General features: G+C 41.4%; 1 protein-coding gene across 1 annotated transcript in view; it reads right to left on the reverse strand.

Moving 5' to 3' along the window:
* LOC139315012 (protocadherin-9-like) overlaps positions 1–12646 on the reverse strand; it is a 34616-nt gene extending 21970 nt beyond the window's left edge. Inside the window, exons 1-2 of the mRNA XM_070941036.1 lie at positions 12575–12646; positions 10360–10579 (exon numbers count right to left, since the gene is read on the reverse strand). Coding sequence (XP_070797137.1) covers positions 10360–10579; positions 12575–12646 — 292 coding nt within the window. The remainder of the gene's footprint in view (positions 1–10359; positions 10580–12574) is intronic.
* Between the last annotated feature and the right edge of the window lie 771 nt (positions 12647–13417).

The following is a 13417-nucleotide window of genomic DNA, read 5'->3' on the forward strand; positions in this document are numbered from 1 at the left end:
CAGCAGAATATATTAGTAAAAGAATTAGAACAGCTAGAAAAAAAAATTCAAATAAGGCCAAGTGATGTACAACTAATTGAAGAATTAACATTAGTAAAACATAAATTAAACCTAATAGAACAAGCAGAGCACGTCAAAAACTTTAAATATGCGAAACAATACCAATTTGAGAATGCAAATAAGCCAGGAAGGTGGTTATCATACAAATTAAGAAAAGAAAAGGAAAATAGAATAATACACTAACTGACAAGGTAGGGGATTTACAAAATAAGGAAGAAGAAATTAAAAGGATTGCATTAAAATATTTTGAGAACTTATATACACAGGAGGAAACTGAGATAGAAAAAATAGATGACTATTTAAAAGAGAAAAAGATGCCCATCATAGGGGAAGATAAAGAGAACGCTGCTAAATAGAGAAATAACATTGGCAGAGCTAAAAGAAACGATTCAAAAACAAAAAAATTATAAGACCCCGGGATCAGATGGTTTACCAGGAGAATTTTACAAAAACATTGGGGAGCTATTAGAACCCATTCTTTTAGAATTGTATAACGAGGTCTTGTTAAAAGCAAAAATCCCTGTTTCGTGGAGAGAAGCATATATCACAGTGATTATGAAAGAAGGTACCGACCCAAACCAAATTCAAAACCACAGGCCAACTTCACTTCTGAATGCAGACTACAAGATTTTTATGGCTATCATAGCAGGAAGGATGAAAAAAATACTGAATAAAATTATTCACTCTGACCAAAAATGGTTTTCTCCCTTCTAGACAAATTAGAGATAACACAAGAATAGTATTGAACATATTAGAGTATTACGAGGCGCATCCAGAGAAACAAATTGCCCTTGTGTTGTGACCCCGATTCCTGAGCCTGTCCTAACAAAAGAAGAGGACTCAGAAGGTGATGGGGAGGAATTGATAAGGCCTCCATCTCCAGGACCCTCCTCTCTGGCAATGCCTCAGGTTCCATCCGAAGGCCAAGAGGAACAGCCTGGGATATGTCAGGAGGAAAGCATATCAGAACAACAACAGATAGGGAGCGAGGATGATGAATCCTGCCTTGATCCCAGGCAGCGTCGGAGGGAGAAGCATGCGCAGCAACGAAAGAGGCGTGGGAGGGCCAGAGATTGAGCTGAGTCACTGAGCCACACCCCACAAGGAATAAAAGTTGGTGTGATTGCTCTTCAGGCTTTGTGACGGTCAAAGTTAAAAAACTGAGAGTCATATCGCGTTACCTGAAATCTGTCTTGTGCATATTTTGGATTGGACCTTGGCTAATTCTTGCTTTGTGGATTACTTTTTGCTACCGAACCGGACTGAGGAGAAACTCTCTCTCTTGTTGACTGTGAGTGAAAACTGACTTGGCAGGCATTTCGCAGTTTACTGCCAAAACTCTTATCTGCAAGGGTTTCTAGTCTGATTGCTTAATAAAATCTTGGCAGGTGTGCCTGGTTGTGTGTTTGCCTGTGTGGGGAAGCGGGACAGAACACCTTGTTTTTCTGGATGTACAAAAAGCATTTGATAATTTAAATTGGAAATATATGATTAGTCAAATTAGATAAATGAAATTCGGCGGCAAATTTGAACAAATGATTGAAGCAATTTATCCGTCTCAAAAAGCAAACATAATAATAAACAGAAATTACAAAAACATTTGAAATAAAGAAAGGAGTCTGCAAGGATGCCCTCTGTCATCTCTGCTTTTTATTTTGACTTTAGAATCGCTATTGGTGAAAATTAGAGCAAACCCAAAGATTATAGGAACGAAAATTAGAACGGAAGAATATAAATTCTTTGTGGATGATTTGATATTTTTTTTGGGGAGACCCAAAGGACCAATATTATTACGGGAAATAAAAAAATATGGGGAAGTAGCGGGCCTTAAAATTAATAAGACAAAAACAAAAATGATAGTCAAAAATTTAACAATACAACAGGAAAGAGGAAACAGGAAAGAGGGGAAATTAGGATTACAGAATGTGAGAAAAGTTAAATACTTAGGAATTTGGTTGACAGCGAAATGTTCTTCAATCAAAGAAGACAACTATGTAAAGCTTATGCAACAAATTAAAATTGATTTGGAAAGATGGGGGGTATTAAATCTATCCTTACTGAGTTGACGATTAAAATGAATATTCTTCTGAAATTGTTATATTTTTTTCCAAACTATTCCCATAAAATTAGATAAGAAATTTTTTATAGAACTGAATCAAATTACAACAAAATTTATATGGGCGAAGGAAAAAGCAAGAATAAAATTATCAGACCTTTAGGACAGTAGAAGCAGAGGTGGCTTAGGGCTCCCAGACTGGCGACTTTATTATCAGGCAGCAACTCTAGTTTGGATTAAAGAATGGATTAACCTGAGAAATAAAAGATTACTCACACTGGAAGGACATGACTTAAAAAAAAGATGGCATGCCTTCATATGGGACAGAGAGAACAAATCTCATTCCAATTTTTTTCAACCTAAAATAGGAGAAGCTCTAATGCAAACATGGCATGAAATTAAGAAAAAACATTACATGAAAATTCCAAATTGGGTTTCAACTATGGAAGCAATGATCCATCCTAATACATTGAATTTAAGTAAAATAGTAAAATACAATGAAATTTTAGACAACCAGGGGAATCTAAAAAGTAGGCAAGAATTGGAAGAACAGGGAATAAATATAGATTGGTGGCCTTATCTACAATTAAAATCAAGATATATAAAAGATAAAAATGAATATGGCATTGAAATTCTACCAAAATAATTAGATAAAATAATAATTGGCCCAGATGAAAAATTAATAACCAAAATTTATAATTGTTTACTAGAATTTGACAGAGCTGAAGGCATAGTAAAAGGAACTATAATAGCCTGGGCTAGGAATATTGGACATAATATCGAACTAGAGGATTGGGAAATAATTTGGAACAAAAATTATGAACCCTTACCTCTAGTGGAATAATATCAGCATCCATGAGAATTATAGTATTTGAAATGCAAAATGAGGTATCGTAAGAAAACCTAAGAGCCAGTTTGGTCTAGTTAAAGCAGTGGTCCCCAACCTTTTTATTGCCGCGGACCAATCAGCCTTTGATAATTTTACCGTGGCCCGCTGAGCGCGCGCAGGGGTGGGGGCTTTGGGCCACACGTGCGTACCTGCGCGGGGCTCTCTTCCCAGGAGTTTTTGCGCACGGCCCAGGAGCTTTTGCGCACGGCCCAGGAGCCTTTGCGCTGCAGCGTTCATGTCCCCCGGCCGCTGCGCGGCCCGGTGCCAGGTACTCCACGGCCCGGCACCGGTCCGCGGACCGGGGGTTGGGGACCACTGAGTTAAAGGGCTGGCATAGAAACCAGGAGACTGAGTTCTAATTCTGCTTTAGGCATGAAAGCCAGAAAGGTCAATTTGGGCCAGTCACCCTTCTCAACCTAACAGGGTTGCTATTTTGGAGAAAAAAGAAGGCGGAAGGAATATTAGGTATATTCACCACTCTAGTTATTTATAAAAATAATAAATACAAGATAAAATCTTCAGAATACAGAATAACGAAGTTGGAAGGGACCTTTGAGTTAGAATAAAATGAGCTGGAAGGGACCTTGTAGGTCTTCTAGTCCAGCCCCCTGCTCAAGCAGGAGAACCTATACCAGTGACTATCTGGACTCTTCTTAAAAACATCCAGTGATGGAGTGCCCACGATTTCTAAAGGCAAGCTGTTCCACTGGTTAATTGTCCTCACTGTTAGGAAGTTTCTCCTTAATTCCAGGTTGCTTCTCTCTTTGATTAGCTTCCAACCATTGTTTTTTGTCCTGCCCTCTGGTGCTTTGGAGAATAATTTGACCCCTTCTTCTTTGTGGCAGCCCCTCAAATACTGGAATACTGATATCATGTGTTCTAGTGCAACCTCCTGCTCAAGCAGAAGATTCTATACCTGTGATGATGAACCTATGGCACGCGTGCCACAGGTGGCACGTGGAGCCATATCTGTGGGCACATGAGCATTGCCCTAGCTCAGCTCCAGCCTGCATCGTGCGCTGGCCAGCTGACTTTTGGGCCTTTCTGGAAGTTGGAAAATGAGCCATTTCTGGCCTCCAGAGGGCCTCCGGGGGAGTGGGGAAGGCTGTTTTTGCCCTCCCCAGGCTCCTAGAAAGCCTCTGGACCCTGGGGAGGGTCGCGTGTGCATGCACGGGAGCAGGGCGCATTGAATTATGGATGTGGGCACGTGCGCGCTCGACCCCCCCATGCTCCCCCCTGCTTTTGGCACGCGATGGCAAAAAGGTTAGCCATCATTGTTCTATACCATTCTGAACAAATGGCTGTCCAATCTCTTCTAAAAAACTTCCAGTGCTGGAGCATCCACAACTTCTGTTCCACTTATCAATTGTTCTCACTGTCAGGAAATTTCTCCTTAGATCTAGGTTGGATCTCTTTTTGATACATTTCCATCCACTCCTACTTAATTTTTTTTTTAAAAAAAGAGAAACTAGTGAACAATGTGCATTGGCTTTAAATTATTGTGAGTGCATACCTTGCACCATATAGCATCTGAGATATTATTTTGGCTTTAAAGGGTTAACAGGACAGGTGTCAGACCTGGAAGCCATCTTTTACCTTTGAGCCTTCAGGCCTGCCACAAATTCTACTGTGGGAAAATGGGAGGGGGGATTGTATGGAGTGAAGATGATATGTAGTCAAAATACATTCTTTCCAGAAAATCAAGGCCACTGGGGAGGTATCTTCTGTTCCGGAGGATACCTGATTGGTTCATGTGATGGACATGTGGGTGATGGGCAAGGACTTGAACTTTCTTTTGGGTGAGAAAAACCTGGAAGCTCAGATTCAGGTTTTCCCAGATGTGCCAATATGACATCTCCAATAAAAAATAGCTTTGAGGAAATTCAGGCCTCGGAGTTTGATTTTGTTGGGGGTGTTACTTGGAACCCTGACAATAGGTACCATACTTTTCAGAGTATAAGACGCATTCCCCCTCCCCAAAAGAGGGTGGAAATGTTGGTTATACACCGAATACAGCCATTTTTGGCCTTCTGAAACCCCTCCCCATGCATCCCGTTTTTGCAGAGTGCTCCTGGGGACTGGGGAGAGCAAAAATGCAACACATGGGGGGTTGGGAGGCCAAAAACGGACTTTTTTTTGCAAAAACGGGGGCGCTTTTTCCCTCCCCAGCCCCAGAAGCACTCTGCAGGCCTCCCAAATCTTCTGCAGGCCCAGTTTCTTGGCTTTGGCAGAAATTGCTATAGCTTATTACTGCCAAGGTTTGAGAACTTGAAAAATCACACCATATTTAAATGCTGGAATTTATTCAATTTTAAATTCCAGGAGACAGTGTAGGACCATGGGCCTAGAGTGCTATGGTCCATGGGGTTGTGAAGAGTAGACACGACTTAGTGACTGAACAACATCAAAATTCAATTTTATTTCCAATTTTCCATGATTTGGGGGACAACAAAGTCTTCTTGAGAAAGCTGTAATTTTGGTTTTAGAGTTATTAATGGAAAACTCTTCCTCCTTACACAACTCCACTAAGGCCCACAGATTTTCCTGAGGCCCACTTACATGAATGAAAAAAATGCTACATCATTGTCATATACAGTAGCAGTATCATATTCCAGTTTAGGATGGTGAAATTCCTTTTTGGTTAAGACAATTACTGTTGAATTGACATAGATATTAAATAGGAGAGCTAGAATAAAACTCTGTTTCACTCCTCAGTTGATTGGAATGTCTGAAGTAAGGTGGCCAACTATCATAACTAACACACATCAAGGCATTTTCATACAGTATCCCAATTAGGAAGATGGAAAGATATTAACAGAGTTGGAAGGGACCTTATAGGTCATCTAGTCAAGCCCCCGCTCAAGCAGGAGACCCTACACCAGTGATGGCTAACCTTTTTGTCATGGCGTGCCAGGAGGGGGGGGCAGGGGGGGTTCTCACACGTGTCCACACCTATAATTCTATGTGCCCCGACCCCGCGCATGTGCATGCGATCCCCCGCACTCCTGGCACGTGATGGCCTGGTAGGCCCGTTTTTCTCTCTTGCCGGGCTCCAGAGCCTTTCTAGCAGTCTGAGGAGGGAGAAAATGGCCTTCCCTACCCCCATGGAGGTCCTCCAGAGGCCAGAAATGGCCCGTTTCCCAACTTCCGGTGGGACTGGAAGGCCCATTTTTTGCTGTCCCCAGCCTCCAGAGCCTCTCTAGGAGTCTGGGGAGGGCGAAAACGGCCTTCCCCACCCCCACAGAGGTCCTCGGGAGGCCAAAAATGGCTCATTTGCCAACTTCCGGAAGTTGGCAAAGGGGCTGTTTTCAGCCTCCCGAGGACCTCCGAGGCCATTTTCGCTCTCCCCAGACTCCTAGAGAGGCTCTGGAGGCTGGGGACGGCAAAAAATGAGCCTTTCCCCCCCCCCCCGAGGCCCTCCGGAGGCAGGAAACAGCCTGTTTCCCCACTTCTGGCGGGCCCAAAAGGCCCGAAAATCAGTTGGCCGGTGCGCACCGGAGCTGAGCTCACATGCCCAGTGATATGGCTACGTGTGCCACCTGTACGTGTACACCATTTCTGACAAATGGCAGTCCAATCTTTTCTTGAAAATCTCAAGTGATGAAGCTCCCACCACTTCCGAAGGAAGCTGTTCCATTAGTTGATTATTCTCACTGTCAGAAAGTTCTTCCTCATTGAATCTCTCCTTGGTCAGTTTCCATCCATTATTTCTTGTCTGGCCTTTAGGTGCTTTGGAATACAGCTTCAACCCCTCCTCTCTGTGGCAGTCCCTCAAATATTGGAAGACTGCTATCATCTCCCCCCTGGTCCTTCTCTTCACTAGACTAGCCATACCCAGTCCATGTAACCATTCTTCATATGTTTTAGTCTCCAGTACCCTAATCATCTTGGTTGCTTTCCTCTGCACTTTTTCTAGAGTCTCAACATCTTTTTTATAGTGTGGTGACCAAAACTGGATGCAGTATTCTAGGTGTGGTCTTACTAAGGCTTTATAGAGTAGTATTAGTACCTCACTTGATCTTGATTGTATCCCTGTATGATTGTATGACTTTTCAGATTCCGCCTGACTTTACTGCAATCACTTTCTCTCAGTAAAAGTTATTTTGATTCAACTTAATGGATTCAAGAGTTTTGCTTTCCTGAGGGACCAGCTGGGGCAGGTCCTTACACTCACTTTATTGCGGTTGATTGAGAATCATGGATTGTTAAGCAAGTACCTACGTGGCCCAAGCCAAGCCATTCCGGGGTCCCTCCCAGCCCAATCCTCATTAAGATAAGGGACTGCCTTCAACTACCCCCACCTGCCTATCTCTCTTTCCTTTGTCCTTTTGGATTTGCAGGGCAGCAAGCAAACCCAGAACCACATAGTTCTGCAACTGCCTCCTATGCCCTAGGAAGTCTCAGCAAATGCTGGCAAACATTCATTTGCCAAGCTACCTTTCCAATCCCACATAGCTCCCCGGGCTGCCCCAGCAAGCAAGTCAGCAAGCATTTCGTTGATTTCAGCTCAGTCAGTCTCAGTCTACTTTGTTAAGGTAGTCTGTCTGCTTCTCATGAGGTGCCACACCTTTGTTTTCTCCCCTTTCAGTTGGAGGGAAAGGAAAAGACCAAACTTAACAAAAGTGGAATTTGGAAAATAAAATAAAATTCAAAGTAAAAGAAGGTCTTGGAGCTAAGTGGAATACTCCCTAACTAATTTTAAGCAGATTAGATTTGAAGGAAGTGCTGGGATCACACAGTAGGGAATCTCATCAGCAGCTGGCCCATTTTACTAAGCCTCAGAGAGACAGATCCAAAAATGATGATGGTTCTCTTTCAATCTTCAGAAGCAGTATATTTACTTAAGAAACAATAGCAAAAGGAAAACAGATAGTGTTTCTTGAATCAAATCAGAAAATACCTGATAAATTTTCTTTGTTATGTCAATTATTCTTAGTATTATAAACTTTCAAACTGAATTTGTTTTCATTGTAGTATTATACTTAAGATTTTTAATACTAAAATTAAAAAATGAAATGAAATGGTCACAGAGAATGAAAAAAATCTTTGTTTTCAAGTGGACGTTTTAAGAAACAATAATTCTGTTTTCTGCTACAAACAGAAGATAGCTCAGCAGTTATATGGGGTTGGTTTAAGGCATATTACTATTCTGAAATAGTGGAAGAGAGCTTTCATACATCCGCTGGCTGCATAAAGGAAGAAACTAGCTCTCCTGCACTGGCTTGAGTAAGACACTTGCTATTTGAGACTACCCTTCTTTTCGAGAACTGTCCCATGTAGCAGCCATTCTTCCTGTTTCTTATGTAACTTATAGCATTGCATGATGAAAGAACATGTGAATGCTCCTTCCTTCTTAGTCCATTACTTTCTTTCCTGGTAAATCATGATTTTCAATTGCAAAATGCTTATACAGAAAAACAATTTAGATTAAGAGAGTTGGAAGGGACCTTGGAAGTCTAGTCTAAGACATGAATGGCAATCACATGACTGTGGGACACTGCAGCAGTTGTAAATGTGCGTCAAATGCAAAACATGCAAATGGTGATCATGTGGCTGTGGGATACTGATGAAACACGCAAATGGCAATTATATGACCATGGAATGTTGTAACAACTATAAATGAGAGTATTGGTGGCAAAGATATTTTTTTAGCACTGATATAGCTTTGAATAATTGCTGAAACAGTTGGTAAGTGAGGACTATCTGTATCAGTTGTGAATTGGGTTTCTGGTGATAAAATTAGTAATGAAGTTGAATGGAGATACCTCTAGCTACTACCATTAAGAATAATAGGGGTATATATGTAAAAGATAAGAAAGGAAGAGAAAGAAACAGATAATCTCCAATTTCATTCCCTTCCAGCAAGCCTTTCCTTTCCTTCAGTGGTCAGACTTTGTAATAGGCATGGCAATAAATTTCAGTTCTGGAGGTGATTGGTGCAGTGATAAAGAAAGTACCACTGCTGGGTTGTAATTCTAATCTGTTTTATGTCTTTATGGTTTATTACACTGTAAGCTACTGAGAGTTGCCTTGACCTGTGAGATAGGTTTCATATAAATTTAATAAACAAACAAATTCTCCAGGCATATCACCCTTTAAGGAACTTATAGCAAAAGCCTGTAGGTATGACATAACGAGACAATTAGCTTTTTTGCAGAGAAATTGGGAGCCATGGACTGTAAAACAAAGGATAGAGCTGCCTGTTTGTCTGCCTGCCTGATCTACTTGCCTCCATGGTTTACATTCTAGAGATTTCCTTTCACCTTTTTAAGTTAAAGGAAATCTGATTATCTTCTTTCTGATTTAAAGACTGGGAGATATGTGCTTAAAATGTACAGTACGTAAAAGGTTTGGTTCAACTTGAGAATCTGGAAGACCATGATTCTACATCTTGCTGGTGCTATATTTAGTATGGATCGGGACAGCAAAATTAGATCTGGTCCATCTAACTTTGGTAATCATGGTAAAATATGTCTGGTTTTTCTCTGCACTTGATCACATTATACCGTAGATGAGAATAATTCATAGTATGTCTTATTAGAGATTGATACATTGTTAGGTATATATAAAGACAGAAGCTGATGAGTTGGAAACCATTGATTCTAATCTGGTAACTTTATCATTACATCAAGTTGGCTTTCTCATAACTGTCTATGGAGATCTGAAGTGATTAATATGTTATTACAAAACATGTATAGTTTGCTTCGAGAATACATTCACTTGCATTAATTTCTAACTTGATGTAACGCTGGAGACAGGTGATAATCCCTGGCCAGAATCTTTAGGCATAATTTCTGTTTGCAGCTTGAGGAAGCAAACTAGATATTCGTAAGCATAAGACTACCCAGTTGCTCTCTTGACTTTTCTTGTCCTTTGCTTCTCATTCTGGATAAGCTTCAAGAGAGATTTAAATACTTGGATGCAAGAAATAGTTAATGTCTCATTAATCAAGAAATATTTTTTACTCTCCATCCTGAAATGATGACATTAAAGAAAGCCTGCTCTATGTGAGAAGGAAGTTCTATAGAGCAGAAAATCTATGGTAAAGAATGGGGCAAATGCAGTCATTTATTGACAGTTCTTCAAACCTAAAATCTTATTTCAGTATGCTTTTCACTTTCTTTTTCTTCTCATTCATTTGAACTGTCCAGAATTTCTTCAATAGTGAGATGGGTGGAATAATTAATTAATTATTTTCTGTGCCTCAATCACCTGCAATAAAAATCTGCAAAAAAATTTCCAGCATGATGAACAATTAGTTCCCAATATCATTCTTGGGTAAAAGTAGTACAAATTCTTTGCCAATTAGATGTACTTTACTAGAGGGCTTTTTAATTTGCTGTAACTTTCTTACCATTCTCAGGGTGTTCCATCTCACCAATGCTGCCATCAGGTGTGGTGCGTTCATAGTGGTCCTCAGGTAGAGCCAGAGGCCCTATCCGAGGCCCTGATGAAGATTTGCTGCTAGGTGTTTCTGACTCTTCAAGGCCACTGTCATAGTAACTGTGCTGGGAGGGATCCTGCAGATCTTGAGCTTGATTGGCTGCAGAGAATGTCACTCGGCGATGAGGTAACTGCAAAAAGCAAAGCAAAATCCTTAATTAATCTGTTCAACACAAGTACAGTATAAAGATGTATCTTCAGTAAGTGACCCCAAAATATTCTACAATGAAATCTAATATATATGTTTCCATTAAAGAAAATCTACCTAAATTATAGACAAGATTATAGAGTGTACAGAATTTAAGGCAAATATGTCCACAGTAATAATTGACTGTCAGTTGTTAACTTCTGGTAGAACATCATCAAATTAGCAATTATATTACTGAGTCATGGACAGGCATTTCTGTTCTTAAAATAATAAAAGAATTCAAAATTTTTGGATTTTGATGCTTTGTAAAAAAGTTTGTTATAACCACAAATGGTTATTGTTGTAACCACGATATATTCTATGATATATTGTGTACCTGTGGTACAACATATATCATAGTGTGTAAAATACAATAAAACAAAATAAAGTAATAAAAAGAGTATTGATGCAAATAGATTACTGCGTGTCTATAGATCTTGCTTCATAGAAATGCATACTACCGGGGTGGTGGTGGTGGTGCATGGCCTGCGACATGGTGGAATGACGTGAACTTCGGGGCTCCGGAGTGAGCGCCGATATCATAGCTGTTTTGGGGGTCCAGAGGGGACCATAGCCAACTCTGCAGCTGGGAAAACAGCCATTGAGAGCTGTCACAAAGCCGGAGTGGTAACGAGTGAAGGGAACGAAAGAGGAAACAAGGCACAACATCTGGATGAGAAAGAAACTTCTGTCTTGGAAATAAGACCTCTACTTTTTAACACATAACCTGAACTGTCAAAAAACAAAAACAAAAAACTAATTAGAAACGAAAAGGAACGGCAAGAGCGAAAGGGGAGGAAATGGATATCTGGCTACCTCCCCATTTCCGGGTTAGCGACGAAAAAGCAATGGCTGCAAATAAAAATTAATTTTCTTAAAGAATATGAATTGATTTGGAAAATAATGGAAAGCAGATTGGGCAAAGTGAATTTAGATTGAAATACGGATGGATTTTGGACTTTAAAATAGATACTGGAAAGGTCTAAGTCGGAACAAATAGACTTCAGATCAGTGAAAGTAAGTTGTGAAGTTATATAGTACCATCTGATGGTGAAAAAGAAATCTCTTTTTTTTCTTGGATGTGTGAAGAGAACAAAGAATGACCTTGAGTAACATTTGAGATAAACTGTCTTATGACTTATTGGGAGTAAAAGAGGAGAAGGGGAAAAAGAAAAAAGATTACCAACTCAATAATAGATTAAAGACTATTTTGTTTAAATTGTTATTTTTTGTCTACACGTATTATCTGCTGTTATACTATTTATGCTGACTATTTGGAGTGAAAATTTTTGGATCTTTTCTCTTCCTTTCCACTATTTTTGCTCAAAACCTGAAATGTGAAAAAAACTAAAATTTGGATATTGTATTTTTCTTTTCTTTTTTGGATTTTGCACCTTTTGACATTCAACATTTTGGATTTTGGACACATACTCTTTTTCCTCTATTTATTGTTTATTATTAATTTAATTTAATTTAATATTTGAATTTATATACCGCCCTTCTCCCGAAGGACTCAGGGCGGTGAACAGCCAGAAGTAAAAAACATCAAATACAAAATTTAAAAACAATTTAAAAATAAATTAAACATTTTGGCCCGACCATTAAAAATCCAAATTAAAATACACAATTGGAGAGATTAAGCCAGCCCGACTTGATGAAATAAAAAGGTTTTGAGGGCCCGATGGAAAGTACGTAAGTCCGGAATCGTCCGTATCTCCGGGGGGAGCTCGTTCCAGTGGGCAGGTGCTCCCACAGAGAAAGCTCTCCCCCTGGGGGTCGCCAGTCGGCATTGTTTGGCCGACGGCACCCGGAGACAACCCTCTCTGTGGGAGCATACTGGCCGGTGGGACGCTCTCGGTGGCAGAAGGCGGTCCCATAAATATCCAGGCCCTAAGCCATGGAGCGCTCTAAAGGTGGTCACCAACACCTTGAATCGCACCTGAAGGACCCCCGGGAGCCAGTGCAGCTCACGCAGGAGAGGTGTTACATGGGAGCGCCATGACGCTCCCATAATCACCCGCGCGGCTGCATTCTGGACCAGTTGGAGCCTCCGGGTACTCTTCAAGGGGAGCCCCATGTAGAAAGCATTGCAGTAGTCCAAGCGGGAAGTGACGAGGGCATGAGTGACCATGCGTAAGGAGTCCCGATCCAGAAAGGGATGCAACTGGCGAATCAGGCGAACCTGATAAAAAGCCCCCCTGGCCACGGCCGTCACATGCTCTTCTACAGACAGCCGTGCATCCAGGAGGACACCCAAGTTGCGAGCCCTCTCTGTGAGGGCCAACGACTTGCCCCCAATAGTCAGAGATGGCACCAACTGACTATATCGGGACGCTGGAAGCCACAGCCACTTGGTCTTGGATGGGTTGAGCTTGAGCCTGTTTCTCCCCATCCAAATCCGTACGGCCTCCAGACTTCGGGACATCATGTCAAGGGCATCATTGGGGTGGTCCGGGGTGGAGATGTACAGCTGAGTGTCATCAGCGTACTGATGGTACTTCACCCCGAAACCATGCATGATCTCACCCAGAGGCTTCACATAAATGTTGAACAGAAGGGGCGAGAGGACCGACCCTTGCAGCACCCCACATACAAGGTGCCTCAGGGTCGACCTCTGGCCCCCTGTCAACACAAACTGCGACCGGTCAGAGAGGAAGGAGGAGAACCACCGCAACACGGTGCCCCCCACCCCTAACCCCTCCAACCGGCGCAGCATGATACCATGGTGGATGGTATCAAAAGCCGCTGAGAGATCTAACAGGACCAGGACAGAGGAACAGCC

This window comes from Pituophis catenifer, unplaced genomic scaffold (assembly GCF_029215685.1).
Source record: "Pituophis catenifer annectens isolate HBS135680 unplaced genomic scaffold, rPitCat1.0.hap2 SCAF_3, whole genome shotgun sequence".
NCBI lineage: Eukaryota > Metazoa > Chordata > Lepidosauria > Squamata > Colubridae > Pituophis > Pituophis catenifer.